This window comes from Nanorana parkeri, unplaced genomic scaffold (assembly GCF_000935625.1).
Source record: "Nanorana parkeri isolate BGI_ZX_2015 unplaced genomic scaffold, ASM93562v1 scaffold224, whole genome shotgun sequence".
Classification (NCBI taxonomy): Eukaryota; Metazoa; Chordata; class Amphibia; order Anura; family Dicroglossidae; genus Nanorana; species Nanorana parkeri.
In genome coordinates, this window is record NW_017306492.1 from 1,554,009 (window position 1) to 1,573,254 (window position 19,246).

The following is a 19,246-nucleotide window of genomic DNA, read 5'->3' on the forward strand; positions in this document are numbered from 1 at the left end:
CCGAGCCGGTCCCGGGCCGCAGATGGGGCAGCGGATCCCGGGATTCAAGGTGAGGGGTCGGGGGCTTTGGAAATGAGCACATATAGACGATCGGCGGGCTATGGAGCCGCTGATCGCCTAAATGTGAAACACCCGGTAACGGGTGTTTGCATTGGTCGGGTCTTTTCTGCCCGTGCGCGCCCCCGCCAGGGGGCGCGCACGAGCAGAAAAAAAATGCCGTCTGGCGACGGCAACCCGCCAATGCAGCAGTGCCGTCCGTCTGTTTTTTTACAACGGGCGGACGGCAAGTGGTTAAGGGAGAACTATGAGGTGAGTGAAAATCACTCAGCCTCATAGTTCGAGCCGACGTGTGACAATGAAACTGTCATACGTCGGCTCAATAGATCGGGAAGTGAGCAAACACATACCGTCGCTTGCTCACTTCTCGATCATGTCCCTGCAGAGAGCCGTAACTGTCACTCACGGCTCCCTGCAGGGATTCCCCCCTCCCCTGTCTGATCCTCCAGCGCTGACTGGCGGAACGGACAGGGGGTGGGGCTTGTACAGTTGGCTATGCCTCTAGACAGGCAGAGCCAGCTGTCAATCACGCAGCTGAGTGGATCTCGACAGTAATGTCAGGATCCGTCCCGGCTGGGGCGAACTCAGTATACGGCGAGCTGTAGCTCCTGGTATACTGAGCTTTGGGTGACGGGAGGATGCTAGTTTGTGTCCTACCGTGACCCTGGAGAGAACTATGGGGAAAAGCACTGACCCCATAGTTCTCCTTTAAGTCTACTCAATATTTTTTTTTCCTTTTAATTTGAACTTCAAAAGCCCTTAACAAACTGTTACCATTTTGGTACCTATGCTGGTAAAAGGTATGGCAAAACTATTTTTGAAAATGTTCAGAAGTCTCAAGAAGGCCTTTGGATAGTAACAGCTGAAAACTGTTATGGATCACTGGACCTCTTCCGGACAGTTGATGCAAAAATAAAACAGACACAATAGTAGGAAGACATTGTTATTACTTATTTATTGCTGAAATTTGTTTTTTTTTCTAAAATTCCCCTATAAAAAAAAACATTTGCATGCAAATATATATCCTACAGATTACAATTTAAACTAGATAAGACACGGTTAAGATCAATAAATAGTTAAAAAGAAAAATTAAGAAATCAAATTTGCACAGTTACATTACCTTGTCTCCAGATGGACCAGCAGGGCCAGGAGGACCAATGGGGCCAGCAGATCCCTAAATATAACAAAAATAAAAACTATTAATACTAGTATATTATTTGACTCTATTTGTCCCTAAATCTATCAGTACTAAGCTGCTACAGTGTACATTAAACCAAATATATCAATTATATTATTTTCTGGGGTTCTGCAGTCTACTATGTACATCTGTATCACAAAAAGGGAGACGCCTCAGCGAGTTCAAAGTGATTAACATTGCTTATGTGCTCTACCAATAATGCTATGAGTACGTAGATATTGTGGGTGGATTTGTTGTATTCTTTTATGCCTTACTGGCTTCACACCTATGCACTTTTTTTATTTGTTTTTTTTCATGCATTTTCCAGTGCACATTTTCATGCATCTACATGCATTTGTATCATGTGTTTTCTTGAATGATGTGCTCGGGATTTAGGAAGGTGTGAACAAAACACGCCATTTTTCAAATGTAGCTAGGCCAGGATCAAGGGTCGGTCTCAGTAATCATTCTTTTGCAACACATGGTACATGAGTTTTCATGCACTCCCATTAAGTGATATGGGCCCATGAATGCGCATTAAAAATGTACCCGAACTATTATCTATGACATGCCACAATTCATATATGCATATATGATCCATTGGAAACAATGGGATGTCAAGTAACATGCATTTTATGCATGAATGTACCCCACATTAAGCATTGGAGTGAACAGGGCCTGAAGGATACTAGAAAGCTCTTTATTTGTCTTGTTTCTGCATGTCTAACAAAAATATTCATAATTTCAAGTTTACTAGTTAGATATACTGCTATGGTGCATATGCTCTGGTGCTTATGAATGAAAAACATTTTAAACAATATTACCTCAGAGTTGGTTACAGACAAAGCAAAACTATTAAATATGTTATTTGGTTTGGTGCATATACAGGAAAGTGGTGTTTACGTACAATGATGATTTTAACATGATTGCAAAAGCACCACAGTCACTCTTCAATTATATATTCAAGGAAGATATTGTGAATAAAGTACCTGGACCAGATGGCTTGTACCCAGGAATTCCCCCCCCCCCCCCCATGCTGCTTTAAGGACTTACCTTAAATGATGCCTCTTGATTATCATCTTCTTTCCAGTCCCTCCAGCACTGGTACCGGTCTCTGATCCAGCGCTGTCTGCTGTGTCTTCTGTGTCTTCCACTGAGTCTGTGCGGGTGCACGCTGCCGGGTTGCCTGTATTGACTTACCCTATCCGAAGATCTCTACTGCGCATGCGCCTGCCCCATGATCCTTCACTGCTGCCTGAGAATCTTCAGAACTTTGGACGAGTGAGTGGCAGAGACACAGGTACGTTTTAACTTATTAAAAATGTTTTTACCAAATGCAAATATTAAAAATGTGGTAACTTTTTAAAAATGTTTTTATGTTTTTGCATACCTATACTGCTTGCTAGCAGTAGAGATATGCAAAAAAAATGAAGGTTAATTCTACTTTAAATCTTGAACACAGTTATTTCTAAGACATTTCTAAGTTACTCCTTAATTACTGCCTTGGTATCAATAGATTCATGAAAAGGCGAATGTGCTATGTATATTTAAAAAGGGATTCACTCAGTGATTACAGACCTTTGAGTTTAACTTCTGTTGTAGGAAAGATATTTCGGGGATTGGCAAAGGACCACATACAAATGTACATGATATAAAACAATATTATAAGTAATACCCAGCAATAGACAAAAACCTTAGTTTATGAATAGTTAAACAGAAATTTAGGCAAATTAGTAGTTGTGGATCTAGTATATTTTGACTTTGCTAAAGCTTTGTAAGAGAATGCAGTTCTTGTTAGATATCTTACAAGCTGACATGGATACACTGGTTGATTGGGCAACTGCATGGCAAATTAAGTTAAGTGTTGATAAACAAAGAACATTGTAAATCATATGTCATAAAATCTGGAGGTATCAAACTAGGTAATTCAGTAATGGAGAAGGATCTGTGTGTCTTGGTACATTATCCAATTACCAACAGCATGAATGCCAATTGTCAGCTTCTGGAGCAGACAAGAGAGAGAGAGACATTGGGGTTGATTTACTAAAGACAAATGGGCTGTTCACCTTGTGTGGCGATATGCATTTTACAAGGGAATTTTCCCTTAGCTTGGCCAGTGAATGTGGTGCAAAGAATACTCAAGCTTTACCTCATTTACTAAGCTAAGGGAAAATGTCCTTGCAAAGTGAACAGCCTATTTGCATTTGGTAAATTATCCCACTAATACTGGCCCTATAGAATGCATTAGCAAGAACTCATCTTGAACATGTAGTTTTGTTTTAAGTATCAGTTAACCGGCTGTGAAATTGGAAAGAGTTCAGAGGAGTTCAAATAAAATACATATGGCTACTAATATTTAAAAAGTAACATTTTGGAATATTGGGAGTATCTGATTGCCTTTGGGGATCACAAAGGAACTATTTCTCTGTTAGAGTAAATTGGGCCATGCTTCATAAGGGTGTTTTGGCTCTTGGATCAACTACAGGTTTAGGGTTCCAAGGATTGCAAGGTATTTATTTTTTTGGTTGTACTCAATGAACATGTGTCCTTTTTCAACCTGGCTTAGAATGCAAATATGTAAACACAGTAATACTCCATTCACACAGGAGCGGTTGTCTGCGCGTATTTGGCTACACGAATATGCGGGAACCGCTCTAAACATAAAAAACAATGCACTTTAATGTGCATTGTTCAGACTTTTGCGGTGGAGGTGTGGTGTGAAACCGAGCATCCTGCAAAATAGTACAAGCGTGAATTTCTGGGGGGATACCGCGTGTTTGCGGCTATAGTAATAGCCGCAAACGGCAGAATCCATGCAGTTGTAAAATCTTTAGTGTTTGCGTGCCATGCAGTCTTCCGCATGGAAAACCACATGGGAAATGTAAACGCTATATGTGAATGGAGCCTTAGTATTGTTTTAGCCACTTGCTGCCAATCAGAATCGTCCTTCCATTTTTATTTTTACATTTGCACTTACAATATTTTGAGAATGCAAAATGGGAGTATCTAACAATAAGTATTTTTTTAGAACGTTTTTCATTCACCAGGCCTTGCATCTTTAAATAAAGATAAGTACCGAAAACACAAAGGAAGAAGAGAGTACCACCTTTGTGCAATAAAATAAACAGATGAAATTAGTTCTATAATTAACATTTTTTAAATCTATTTAATAAATATTTTATGCACAAGGTTGGTGTGCTCTTCTTCCCTTGTGTTTGCTAGTCTAATGCTGATGTCTTTCTTTCTTTCTTTGCTAAGAGGAGCTGCAAGACTGACTGTATTCTTTCTCAACAATGTTGTTGCTACCTTCACATTTTTTAATGTATTTATTGCTTTGAAACTGTCACCATTATCAGGTGGTCTCATGGGTAGTTTCTTTTTTGAATGTGTACTTTGTCAATGACATCAAACTAAACATCCTTTACTTGTGTAGGACCCAAAGCACACACCTAAGCAGATATGGCACAATGTTTCCTATAAGCTAATGCATCATACTTAGCTACACAAACTTACTCTTAATCCATCTTTTCCAGGAAATCCATCTGAACCTTTCCCACCAGGTTCTCCCTAAAAACATAATATAATTTTATTAAATGAAGACAAAACATTTTGCATGCATTTGTACTTTGTGATAAACCAATACAGAAATTAAAGCTGGATACTGACCTTTTCACCTTTTGGCCCAGGATTTCCAAAACCTCCTCTTTCTCCAGGCATGCCTTGAAGACCAGGTGGTCCCATTCCACCAGCAGACCCAGGTGGTCCAGCAGGTCCCTGTGTGTATTCCAAATCAACGAGTTTAAAATGTGTTTTTTTTTAACATAAGCCAAATTGTCCCCCGGAGAAATCATTTTTTGGTAAAATGTTTCTTTTCATTTTAAAGAGCGTAACAAAATGGACTAAATGGGTGCTCCATTATTTTATACTGTATATAGAGCATACGGTTACTGTATGTGTTGGTTAAGTGCTGGTATTCTTACATTAGCAAATGAAAGCCCTCACTGCTGAATTGCCAATATCAACAGGATTAAAATGCATATAATTATTTTCCATACCCCATATATGCCATATACAGAAGTGGACTCAAATTGATCAGAAAGTACCTAAAGTACCCATCCCTGGTTATATAGCTAAACTATATCTGCTGCTATCAAGAGCAAACATCAGTAAACTAAAATGTGAAACTACCCATACCTAACATCCAAACATGATTTTACTCCACCTTGTAATTTTTTTGAAAGAACAGTAACTTTTTCTACATAGTTTTTTTTTGCTATTACCTTGCCACCATCTGGACCTGGAGGCCCAGAAGCACCTCTAGTACCAGGAGATCCAGGAGAACCTTGTAGACCTCTTTCGCCGGGAATGCCATTTTCCCCCTGTGAAGGAGAAAATTAATTATTTAACATTTATATTGCAGTGAAACATGTCACCTGTATACTTAAAACCCCACTCTGCACAAAATATGAGCCACCTCCCACCACAAGTTATACTCAACAAAAATTCTGCCTCCAGTTCCCCCACCGGCAATATTTTCTGGTGCAGGGCATTGCTAATTCAGCCCAAAAGATGGTCCCTTGCTGGCCGGTACTCTACCATTCCCTTGCAGTGATATCGCTCCTTTTCTGGATCCTGAGAGGACCCTTGCCACTGGACAGCAAATAGGAAGTGCCTCGCTTCAAACCCCAAAAAGCATAAAAACAAGTTTCTCATTTCTGGAGCATGTACTCATTTCCAAATTGGCAGCCTTTTTTTACAAATTAAAACTCAGTAACCCCCCAAAGCTCATATTCTACCTGTATCCAGGGCCGGATTTCCCACAAGGCCAAACAAGGCCTGGTCTTGGGGCAGCAGGGAGAAGAGGGGCAGCAGGGGTGTGGAACTCCTATCTCCCGATGCCCGGGACATGCAGTTCCGGGTGCTGGGCGGGTAGTTGTTTTCTACATTTAGCCCTGCTTTGGACAAGCAGAGCTAAATGTACAGCGGGGAAGCCGCCACTTGTTTTGTCAAGTGATCTTGGCGATGTTGACGAGATCACTTGTATGCAGCCTGCAGGTCTGCCATTCTCCATGGTGGGTGGTTTGGCGGGTAGGGGGGCGCATTGAATAACCTGGCCTTGGGGCAGCAGAGAGAGCAAATCTGGCCCTGCTTGTATCCCCTGGATATCCCTAAAATGCTACCAGTTGTCCTAGTACAATTGATAGAATAGGATTTAGGAATTGAATGCAATGAAAGCATCGACTGTGACTTTAGCATAAAGTGACAGCTAAGATAAATAAGCAATAGCAAGCTTCAGGTAAATAAAATATGCATTTCCATAGAAATGGCACTAACTACCAACTAACAGACATACAGCCTTAAAAAAGCTTAATTAGGATTCATGAATCTGGAACTTACTTTGCCACCTGAGGTTCCAGGAGCACCAACTTCGCCTTTAGGTCCCTATAAGTAACATTAGATATATTTATTATAAAGCCGTTTTTGCAAGATACACCAATACTTACATTCATTGAAATAAGTCTATAATGTAAACATATATCTAGCATAATAGGGAGGGGAAAGAGAAACTCACTGCTTCACCAGGTTTTCCATTCTCTCCAGCGGGTCCAGGAGCTCCTGGTAGACCCTGTCAGAATAATATATAATTAATGTAAAAAAATTCCAAAGAAATAGATTCACACTATCTTATAAACTATTGAAATCAATGACACGTGTAAACGCATTTTATAAAGTTTTCGGAATTCTGATTATTGTTTCCCACAAAAGTATTGTTGTCAACAAAAAAAACGATATATCTAAACAAAAACTATCCGAAATTTTATAAAAATATTTTTGCTGAAGTTAAACTTTCATTTTACATATATAATAGCAGAAGGATTAACGTTCAGCAGGAAAGGAAGTAGGAATCCATGTTTTTTTAGGAGGAACTGGGACCTCTAGTGTACTGATTGCTCAATTGAGACCCATCCAGATATCAGATGCCTGATTCAAAATATCAGTACTGGCTGGATGGCCTGACTTTTTAATGTCAATTAAACTGACTTTCATTGTTCTAATGGGGAATTTATATTAACATATTGTTTGTGCTTTATATAAAAAGAGAATTTGTTTTACATACTAGTCTGACTAGATCTTATTCACACCATGCCTTTAAAGCCTTAAGCTAATCGAATATTAATTATAAGTTTACGAAATAACAATATCACTGAGATATATACCTATTTGTGTGTTAAAAAAATATAAATATTACTTAAAAGCCTGGGACAGTTGGCACCTGTAGAATTATTTGATTTTCTAAGCAGGTAGAAAAGATCTGGCTATTACCTGAAATCCACCAGGTCCAGTTGCTCCTGGTTCTCCTCGCTCACCTGGAGGTCCCTACAAAAGACAAACTGCATATCAGCAATAGCAAACATATATTGAGTAATCATTTAAAACCAGTTAATAATTTGTTATTTTCCAATTAATTGATTACAAAATATTTTAATGTATTTCCTACAATGTCATTTCTAGTTTCAATATTAATGTCCATTGACTTTCTGTCCAGAATATTTATTAAGCAGAATTTAATGAAACACTCTTTATTTTCAAAACAACATACAGTAACATTTTAGACCAAGGTCAAAGTACTGATGCAAGTTACAGCCCTTCTAAACTTCAAACTTAAATTCCTGTAAACCTAAAAATATCCTGTACTTCTTATTTCTGAATACCAAAGGATATCTTGCCTGTTCACCCTTTGAAAAAAAAATTGATTGCAGAAACACCATGATACCCTTGTCAACTATATATTACACACACAATACAGTACATAGTATTTTCTTATTTCAGGAAGGCTTAATTGAAATGTAAGTACAATGTGTGTAATGTTATTTTACCCTTTTATGAAAAAGATTAGGTGGTATTTTAAGCTGTTTGCAATTGACTTTTCAAATTGACTGTACTTTAGAAATGCATGTAAAAGTGTTCCTTCATGTTTAATATATTAATCACAGTACTTACTGCAGCACCTGGAGGGCCCTGACCTCCTGACTCGCCACTCTTTCCAGGAAGACCCTGATAAATACAAAAGGCATATTAGATTATATGAATAAGAACACTGGGAATAACATTATTAAAAACTGCACCACATTTACCTGTGGTCCAGAAGATCCAGGAGCACCCCTATCTCCATTTTTACCAGGTTGGCCCTGAAATAAAACACACATGGTTACAATAGAAGTGATTTATATCGTTATGGCCAATACTGGCAGATTAAAGGACCCTAATGGGTAGAATAGCCCACTAACATTTGAAATATGTCAGAGAATCCAGTTGCAAGATTTTGTGCTCCCCCTCTATAAGGCCAAAGAGTTAGTCCTCTATAACTATGTTTACAAGTTGTATTGTTTATTCCACTTTCTAACCACCATGGTGGCTGGGAAAAACTGGAAATTCTAATGGTGATACCTTGCCAATAGAGATTCCAAGGCAAATAGATAGAGGGTTATTCACTAAGCTGCTGAAGACAGCCGAGTGTATAACTGAGCCGAAGTGAACGGAGCTGAACGGCGTTCGGCTACTCACTTCGGCCCCGTACGCCTGATTTCAGCCATACATTGGCTGCCTTTGGATGGCTTCGGTCAGCCGAACATGCTCTGCATGTTCGGCTGAGCTGGAGTGCAGAAGGCGTTCGGCACAGCCGTTCCAACATCTAAGTCGGCTTGGCCGAAGCTCCAGCAGTTCACTCACTGCCGTTCATCCCTATTCTCATAGGGGCCCCGTACGCCTGATTTCAGCCATACATTGGCTGCCTTCGGATGGCTTTGGTCAGCCGAACATCCTCTGCATGTTCGGCTGTACGGAAGTCACAGCCGTTCCAACATCTAAGTCAGCTTGGCCAAAGCTCCAGCAGTTCACTCACTGCCGTTCACCCCTATTCTCATAGGGGCCGAACAGCAGTGAGTGAATAGCCGAATGCCGCCAAGCAGCATTTGGCTTGGCTATTCTACCTCTGAGGTAGCGACCAGAATAGAAAACATTTAAGTAAAAATAAATATTTAATTTTTTTTTTTTTTTTTAAATGTTAAGGAAATAATTAAAAGAAGTAAACCATACCATACTAGACCATAACAGACCCTTTAGGTCTGGTAGGAGTGTTAGGAGGGACCCCTATTAAAAAAAATGCGTGGGGTTCACCCCAAAAGTTATACCAGGCCCTTTAGTTCTTATTAATTGTCATTTGCATGGAGAACAGTCCACTTTGGCCGACCTTTCTCCCCGCTTCGGCTGTCACTACAGCTCAGCCGAGCCAAAGCATGTGTGTTTGGCTTGGCTGAGCCACTCGGCTGCTGTACAGGCTATTGCGAATAGCCCATACAGCAGCCCATCAGTTTGACTGAACCGAAGGGCTCTGGAGGCTGAAGCGATCTGAAGGATCAGCCGAAGCTTCAGCAGGTAAGTGATTAACCCTCATATTGATTCAACTTGGTAGCAGCAATGCAAACTGGAAATATTAGTTTTGAGTTAAGTGTTTCTGTATTTATGACATGCATGTATTTGCGTGAATCTTAGAAAGCACTAACCTCAGTACCCTTTGGACCTGGAAAACCCATGACGCCAGGTGAACCTCTTGGCCCTGATGGACCAGGGTTGCCAGATCGTCCAGATTCTCCAGCAGGACCCTTACATAGAAGATTGAATATTTTAAATGGTGAATATACATAACAATATTATTTCAAAACAGACAAAAAATATAACACGTGTTAATGTTGCACAACACTAGTTACACACTGTGACCATTAGCAATCCAAAAAATCAGACAAAATAATCAAACACTGCCAATTTTTATAAAATTAAAGAACAGAAGATACATCAATATATAAAACAGTAATCTACTGTTTTTTTCCATAAATTTATTATTGAACAACATTAGTTATCAATTCATTAGTTTTTCTGTATTTACTATAACTGATAACTTTTTGTAACATATTATATTCTTCAATTAGGCCTTTTTTTGGCTTAACTGATGTTATACTGTTTGAACAATTACCTGGGGTCCTGGTTTGCCATCAGATCCAGGACCACCCGGACTTCCAGTAGAACCCTACGGTGTAGAAGAAGACAATAGTTAGTATTCAATAGAGGCAATTAAACAAATGTGATTGTGCCATCCCCTACAGTATTACAGTAATGTCCATTACATTCAAATAATGATTACCAGGAACCAAACCATAGAAACAAATCTCCATAACAAGCATAAATATAATTGATAATTTAATTGATAAGCATTCAGGCATGGAAGCCATGCTTGAAAAATGAAAATATTTTTATGTCTATAACTACTTTATATCAGAAAAGGCCTTCAAAGAAAAAGTGCCTGCTATCAGCACTGTTACACATACAATCCTGCTGTGTGTGCCCCTCTAAAACTAGTTTCACTTTGTTATTAGGGGCTCGATGTTCCTAATTTCAGGATAAATGCCTGCAAACTGCCATCCCCTTGTCCAATGAGAGTGCTGTTTTCATCCACTATAGCACTCTAACTGAACAAGGTGAAACAACTTAGGGTTGTCAAAGAATTGAAGTACATAGTATCAAAGTGAAAATAGTTTTAACAGGGTACACAAAGTATAACAATGGTAATAGCAGCACTTACCCTGATAACAAAGGTAATACAGTACTTACGTGTTCCCTCATGTTAAATCATCATAAATCTATTAGCCTTTCTCACTGTCAAAATCAAATAGTGACATTTAAATCAAAAAGTATTTTAATCGCCCCTTTAAAACACCTCAACCTTCATAAAGCATGGATATAGTCACATGAGCCAACATTTTAAAAAGCTTCTATTTTCTTACAATTTGAGTTACATTAGGAGTGTTCTTGAAGATCTGGGTGGTAGGTCAGCAAACAACCAAGAAGTACACATTGACTTTCAACTAACATAACAGATTTACAGATAGATTTGACGGATAGATGTGACATTAACAGCTGTCCATAATAACCATACAGATTTACAGACAGTGTCAAATGTACAATATACAGCTTCCAGTTAGGTGAATTTCTAAGCTTTTAGCCTATGAAGTAACAGGAGGGATATCTGCATAAGTATTAACCACCATTTGTGTTTATGTTATTTCCCAATATACACAGCCTTTGTATGCTAGACCAGCATAAACCAACAAATATATTTCATTTTACAAATCGACTCAAGCATTAAATTAAATGATGATTTTTTTTAAATACATAATGTAGGAAAAGGAACTTTGATATTTACCCTCATTCCTGGTGGTCCAGGGATTCCATCTCTTCCGGATTCACCAGGACTTCCCCTTGGACCAGCGGTGCCTGGTTGTCCACGTTCTCCAGCAGGTCCCTAATTTATAAACATATAGTTATCATGGCTTCAAACACTATAACATAATTTCATAATTAATAGAGTAGACTTAGAAGGATCAACTTAAATACCTTTTCACCTGGGGCTCCATTGCTACCTGCGGGACCCCGGTAGCCTGGTGTACCCTATAATGTCACAAAAAAATTGTAAATTGGACATCAGTTTCTAATGTTCACATATTCATCAAATAAGCTCCTTTTAGTATATTCTAAGCTTATGAGTTTTGTGCCCCTTCAAGAGATTTTTTTAATTTGACATAATGTGCATATGTGTGCTTTTATGTGTATGATTGTCTTCTGCTATAACATTACAGTGTTACACTATGTGAATTTAAAACCTTTATTTCACAGTTTCTGAATGAATTCATGTTGATGTTAAACTATGTAAATACTTTGCGCTAATATATAAACCCTGCAGCAAGCACTAAACTGGTGTATAACTAACTTCAAAAACCTCCTAATACTTCTGTGCTGTGCAGCACAAAAGTAGTAGGAAAATAAGATAGCTTGGAAAGCTGTTCATTATTGTTTGTGATTTCAGTTCAGCACAAAGTAAGTTGCAGAGATACTGGACTTCTATCAGGATCAACACGTATGCTTCTATACTTGCAGAATATGTACTTAGCCTGGAAAAACAAATTCATCTACGAAATCTAAGAACTGGTAAAATGTAATATATTATTTTTCGTTTATATATTTTAAGGGGAGTATTTATAGAATATTTGTAGACCCATTCGTCCTGTGCAACTGCATGTACATTTGTTCTGCGTGAATGGAAGCAAAATACATTATTAGTATATTTTCTTTTCAAGTCGAATGCAATATTAGGAAATTATTGCATTGTGGCCATATAAGGAAAAAAATAGGGATGCACCAATATATCAGCCACCACAACATATCAGCCGAAACTGGCACTTTTGGCAAAATGCAGATAGTACCATTTTCTGGCCGAAATAGCGGTGCATCCGTTCTTTCTCTCCTCCCAGCTGGGTGCTGCTCTGTGTCCCAGTGGGGAGGAGAGAAACTGTCACAGGCGGCCTAGCACTGTGAGTAGCTGGCATATCTCCAACCCGCACCGCTCAGCCTCCTGTCACAGATCAGGAGAGCGGTGTGGGCGGAGACAGCTTGCAGTGCTGTCACAGGAGGCTAAGCTCCGCTCGCTTAGCCTCCAGTGACAGTGTGTCAGGAAGCAGAGCGAATTACAAACACTCAGCGATCAGTGATCGCTGAGTATTTGTAAATAATTTAGGACATAGTATGTTTACTATATCCTCAATTATGAATGAATGGGAAGTGATCTACATCACCTCCTGTTCATTCATAATTGTGGATATAGTAAACATACTATGTCCTCAAGTTATGAATGAACAGGAAGACTCAGTACAGAGGATTCCTGTTCATTTATAACAGGGGCTGCAGAAGAAGAGATTGAGGACTTTGTGTCCTTAATCTCTTTTTCTATTTTAAAAGGGAAATATCAGTGGTTTAGACCCCCAATATTGCCCCAAAGCCCCTAAAGGTAAAGTAAAAAAAACAAAATATTTAATAAAAATGAATAAATAAATAAAAAATTTAATATAAGTAAATTAAAAAGTTTATAAAAAATAAATAAAAAGAAAATATGAAAGAAACATTTAAAAGGTTAGAATAAAAAACAATTTCGTTTTCGGTGTCGGCCTTTGTTTTCGTTTTGGTTTTGTTTAGATTTTGAAATTTTCATTTCGTGCACCTCTAGAAATAAGTATTTATTTCCTATGGATCTGCAATTTTTTTAAAAAATATATCCCTATGTTTACTTTCAAGACATACAGGCCTGACCAGGCCGTGTTATACCTGAAACCATACTGTAGCCTTTTAAAGTTTAGGACCTGCAAAGGGTACTTCTCTCAACTAATGTTTAAAATCTATATGTTGTATTTGTAAATATAATAAAATATGAAACTACTCAGATCTTAATGAGTAAATATATAGTGTACAATAACATCTATTGAAATTTGTTGGATACAACTTACTCTTTCTCCTGGTGTTCCTGGTACACCATTAGTGCCTGGTTCACCATTAGTTCCCTTTTTGCCTTCTTCTCCAGCAGGTCCAGGTGCACCTGGAGCACCAGATTCCCCCTATACCCCCCAAAAAACAAATTCAATTAGAAACAAAAACGTTATGGTAGAGAGAAAGCAGGAGTTGCAAACTCATACTTACACGTTCTCCTCTTTGACCAGGCTCTCCTTTCCCACCATCTTTGCCGCTTTCTCCCTAAAACAATGAACAGACACACAAATGTTGTTCTAGAACTTAAATTACATAAGTATTTATATTAATATAGATTCTTTCTCTTTGACAGTTGTCACTCAAACAGGTGTCCTAACTTGATTTCCCCTCACCTCCTGCTCTACTTAGAACTGTAAAATTTTGGATTTCCCCTCACTTCAGTCTCAGTGATAATGGTCACCGGAAAAAATAGAGGATTAATCTACCCGTTCAGCACACAGACATCAATAAAATCTCAAAACATGTGCAAACATCACAAGTGCCAGATCAATTGTGAAATAGTCAAAAGTGATTTATTTGTTCATAAAATGATCATACAACAATGATACATCAATGAAAAACTCAATGATATTTGCAAATGTTTGAATGGACTCAGAGAAGCACATGCCAGAAAATCTTGAGCTTGCTGGTTGAAAGATAATTGGATGGGGCAGAACTATGCCAATAAAACAGCTACAACAAACGGTTGGTTTATGAGCATATTCATCTTATGAGCATAATTTCCCAATAAAAGTGTAGTCAACTTGGTCAACAATTGTACAATTTAATTATGTAAATTTAGTAATTAAACAACTTTAGTAAGTAGGTAGATTTGGTGCACTAAATGTACAATTGCAGAGTACCTATGGGCTTTTTGAAAAGCAAAATTAAAAGAAAAAAGCCACAAATCTATTTTGTAAACACTTTCTATAATATAGATGTTAGTCATTATGTATTCACTATCAGCATTACTTACCGAAGGACCTCTTAAGCCAGGTGCTCCATTAGTACCAGGGGGACCTGGAGCACCACGAGCACCACCCAAACCAGGAGCACCAGCCATACCGGCAGGACCCTTTAAATAAAAAGTCAAACAATTACATCTTAAAAGGTCTATTACTTTATATTATAGGGTCTTGTATCAAAACTATGAAAGAATCGTCTTGCTCCCTACCATTCATCTTAAGGGCCCAATCACCATAACGAATTGCAGTAATATGCATGGTGGTACACCTTGAATTCATTTTAAATGGCACCACAATTCACCCCCAGAATGCAGCTGAATTGCAACCCACTGCAGTGCGCTACAACATACAAACTGTATTGCTGTGCAGCAATATCTACATATGAGCATGTTGTGGCATATTACAACCCATTCATTTTGAATGGGCTGTCTGACGTAACGTGCCTCAATGCAATTACCACTATGCATGTTACATATAGTTACATAGTTAAACAGTTAGATTGAAAAATGACACCAATAGAGATAAGAGAAAAAAAAAAGAAAAAAAACCTAAAACAGAACGGCTATGCCCACAGTTACCCTATAATGTGATTTTCATTACAATGGTTAACCCACTGGGGTTATTTATAATGCAATTATAATGTTCACATAGCCCAGTGAAGCTGTTGTTCATTTCTATCATTCAATCATGTGTAAGATTTTTGAATAATACACACAAAAAATTTATGAAATAATCCTAATGTATAAAATGTACAACTGAAATGTTTTCCGGATTAACAAAATACAATAAGTGCTGCTAAATTCTCTTCTTTCTTGCAATTTTTTAAGTGGCAAGAATATCTTGAAAGTTAACTAATCAAACACCTTAAATGTAAGTAGAGCATTATACTAACAGCTTTTAAATAATATTGAAATTAATCTTCCTATGGATTTTAGTACAAATAATAAACAAAATTGATGTAATCTTTGAGTGGTATAGAGCCCTGTCCACTATATTGTTCAGACTATAGTATTGACAGGCAGCCATCCCTAAAGATGGCATTGATTTTTGCTAAGGATATAATGACACTTACAATTTCACCTTTACCGCCAGGATTTCCATCTCTGCCAGGAGGACCCTAAAATAGTTTTAAATAAATACATTATTATATATTACTTTCGTTTCATTTAAAATAATAAACTAAACTACATGAATGTATTTAATTCAAAGTTGCTTACAGAAGGGCCTGTTAAACCCGCGGGGCCTTGAGGGCCTGATTCGCCTCTAGATCCTGGAGAACCATCAGAACCACGAGACCCAGGAGATCCAGCTTCACCCTGCAAGATGATACAAAGGTAAGTTGTAGTTACGAATTATGATCATTCTGGGGCTAAAAAAGAGCCCGGACATGTAAAGCACATTGGACCATTTCTGTATGACAAAACATTTTAATCCCTGGTAATCCAGTACTGTTAATGTACTGCCACTACAGCACTGTAAAATGTTGAAAGGATTAAATGACACAGGTGTAGTGTATGCTACAGGTGATGCATTTAAACTGGCTGACCAACAACCCACATGAACTCATAACATCTGCACATAAGGGCTCACAAGTAACACCACCCTTTCTAGCAAAGGCACAAGTTACAGAATGACAACCCACATCTGAGACAAAACAGAGCTATCAAACTTTTACATTTTATTTCTCTTTATTTGTTTTTTTACGCATTTAACTATTGTAAACCATTTCTACCATTCTAATCTTGATTTTCATGAATTTCACCTTTTTTCACAGCATTTCAAGAAACATACAAGGAAATCTAAACTCTAATTCCTAAAGAAAAATGAAAGAGAAGGTGCATAGAAATATTGAAAAACCGAAATGAACTTTCAGTTTAAACAGCTGATTGCATTCCAGGTTCATTAAAACAAAATGTGCAAAGTCTAAAGGTGCCCATACAACTTACGATTATCAGACGAAACTTTTCATCCGATGATCGAATAGTCGTACGATTTCCGTACGGCAGCCCCATCCTGCCCCGATGATCGCAAGATTCATTTAGCCGTAATTAACTAAAAGCACCTGGACGAAATGCGGTAAATGATTTGTCGTATTTTCATTAGCGCAAGCGCAGTGTAGATCGTACGACTTTTGACGATTGTGAAAATTGTACGATCTAGCAAAGTTTTCAAACATGCTTGACCGTCAAAAGTCATACGATTGTACAGTAATGTCGGTCGGACACTGCAATGCACACATATGATTATTGGACGAAAAGTCGATCGAATACGAAAATCGTACGATAATCATAAGGCGTATGGGCACCTTTACAGTTTGTTTTCTTTAGAAATCAGCCAAAAAAAAAGAAATCAGCCACAGCCTGAATAGAAAGCTCTTTCCCCTGTCAGCATGATGTAGAGAAGGAACCTTGTTCTCTGTTTGAAAGAACAGGCCTCTCTGCAGAGGTCCCACATACACTGTGCTGAGTCAAAGCTATAGCTCTCCAATTAGCATGGAGTATAAGCTTTGCTGGTTGCAGAGCTATAGATCTGATGAAACAGATGGCATATCGGACCTCTGCAGAGACACCACTACTTCCACACAAAAAGCAATGGCCCCACTCTGCAGCATGCCGACAGAAGACTTCTCTACTCACACTGTGGCTGGTTTAAGAAAATTACTGTAAGACTTTGCTCACCTTTTGTTTTAATGCACTTGCAATGTATTTAGTTGATTTACACTAAAAATTAAAGTAGGCTTTAAACGATAACGATAATACTATAAACGGTAAGTCACTCACTAAAGACCATTAATCTGATATTTAAATAGTAGGCAGCAGTAAAACTGTTTGGTTCGCTCTTAGGATTTGGATTTGTGTATTTTTTCAGTCAACAAAAAACAACCCCTATGCTTAGAGATTCATTTTATTTGACTGTTAGTCAAACAGATGGTAAAACATCATACTTTATATATTCTCAGCCACTCAAAAGCTGAGGTAAATAAAGTAAATGATGGACAAACAACTACGTACACAGTTAAAATACATTTTTAGTGTTTTAATTGCCCCATGGTTTGTTATTCTGTACAGCCAGCCTTGTGATCCTATCGCCTTGCCACACTGCAGAGCCAGGCAACACATTTATTTTGTGGTTCAGAAATTCAGCTTCTTTTGTTAGCCTTCTATCAATAAGAAGATCTGACTGAGTAAATAGCAAAGCTGACCCAAGAAACATAAGTAGGAGAGCAGAGGTTTGTGTATAACAAGAATGGCTGGTCAAAATCACAAATTCTTTGGTAAGAAAAATGGTAAATCTATATGTATTTAAACTGAGCCAGCAATCCGGGACCAATGATGATGTCTGACCCACAAAGCATCATTGGCTGCTAGGATGCTAGTGGCTAGGCTGTCCAGCGTCATTGGGTGCTGGGATTCAGACAGGCGCACCATAACAACCAATGATGCTGTGGGACTACCAGCATTCCAGCTGGTGATGGTGTGCAGCCCACACAGAGTCATTAGTTGCTAAATTGCTGGTGGCCCCATTGTTGTTACCTGCTCAGCCACCAGTCAACCAATGATGCTATGTGGGCTGCGTAGCATCTTTAGTTGCTAGTGCACAGACAGAGGTTCAGCAGGTGGTCAAACTAGCCAATCTTTCGCACATTTGGCAAACTGTAAACAGCTTGGGTTAGTGTTGAATTCATGGGTCGACCCCAATCCAAAGCTCATCCCTATTTTAGAACCAATTAGTATCTAAGATGTGACAGGAGAACTTAAAGCAAGTTTCTCAGTACTCTTCTCATTTGAGGCTGCTAAAAGAAGAATTGATTTGATCCTTTAAAAAATAAATCCAGGCAGAATTGTTCTTAACTCTTGCATTGGAGCTACCCCAGCACTGCAAGGGTTAAGTGCCAGTTTTTGCCTAGGGACGAAAATAGAAAAATTATAATCAATTGAACCTAGCAGGTTCGTCCTAGACCAGTCCCTGCAGCCTGCCCCCTTTTCCGCTGCAGCGTTGGGTTAAGTTTTTTTTAATATTCAAAAATATATATAACTACTAAGTCTGTGTTTTTTTTCTTGTTCATCAGATGCCTTTTTGGTGACAGTTACCTTGGGACCTGCACCACCAGGGAATCCAGCATTACCAGGGGGGCCAGGAGGACCCTGTTGGGAAGAAAATATGCTTAATATGATACTAATGAACAGTATTAAAATGACAATACAATAAATAATAAAACAACACAAACATAAAATAATATAAAATAATCTTACAGGTTGGCCAGAAGATCCAGGAGCTCCGTCATTACCACGTGCACCCTTAAAGACACAAAAAATAGCAAGAAATGTAAATTACTTAGGCGTCTTATCTCAACTTCTAATGCAATGCAGAAACAACATTTTTACAATATTTATTATTACTTTTAAACTTATAGAAGTCTTTTCATTAGCTTTACCTGTTTGTGCACCCCATGCTTAAAGGAGAACTATGAGGTGAGTGATTTTCACTGAACCTCATAGTTCGAGCCGACGTGTGACAATGAAACTGTCACACGTTGGTTCAATAGATCGGGAAGTGACCGAACACATACTGTCGCTCACTCACTTCTCGATCATGTCCCTGCAGAGAGCCGTGACTGTCACTCACGGCTCCCTGCAGG

The 19,246-nt window shown here is 38.4% G+C and overlaps 1 protein-coding gene across 1 annotated transcript in view; it reads right to left on the reverse strand.

Annotated features, from left to right (window-relative positions):
• The window catches only part of COL4A3 (collagen type IV alpha 3 chain), an 89,989-nt gene that overhangs the window by 24,481 nt on the left and 46,262 nt on the right, over positions 1-19,246 (reverse strand). The window contains exons 14-33 of the mRNA XM_018556079.1: positions 18,861-18,905; positions 18,699-18,752; positions 15,825-15,923; positions 15,680-15,724; positions 14,619-14,717; positions 13,814-13,867; positions 13,624-13,731; positions 11,684-11,737; positions 11,493-11,591; positions 10,266-10,319; positions 9,799-9,897; positions 8,371-8,424; positions 8,237-8,290; positions 7,559-7,612; positions 6,807-6,860; positions 6,632-6,676; positions 5,515-5,613; positions 4,901-5,008; positions 4,748-4,801; positions 1,178-1,231 (exon numbers count right to left, since the gene is read on the reverse strand). Of these exons, the coding sequence (XP_018411581.1) occupies positions 1,178-1,231; positions 4,748-4,801; positions 4,901-5,008; positions 5,515-5,613; positions 6,632-6,676; positions 6,807-6,860; positions 7,559-7,612; positions 8,237-8,290; positions 8,371-8,424; positions 9,799-9,897; positions 10,266-10,319; positions 11,493-11,591; positions 11,684-11,737; positions 13,624-13,731; positions 13,814-13,867; positions 14,619-14,717; positions 15,680-15,724; positions 15,825-15,923; positions 18,699-18,752; positions 18,861-18,905 (1,386 nt within the window). The remainder of the gene's footprint in view (positions 1-1,177; positions 1,232-4,747; positions 4,802-4,900; positions 5,009-5,514; positions 5,614-6,631; positions 6,677-6,806; positions 6,861-7,558; positions 7,613-8,236; positions 8,291-8,370; positions 8,425-9,798; positions 9,898-10,265; positions 10,320-11,492; positions 11,592-11,683; positions 11,738-13,623; positions 13,732-13,813; positions 13,868-14,618; positions 14,718-15,679; positions 15,725-15,824; positions 15,924-18,698; positions 18,753-18,860; positions 18,906-19,246) is intronic.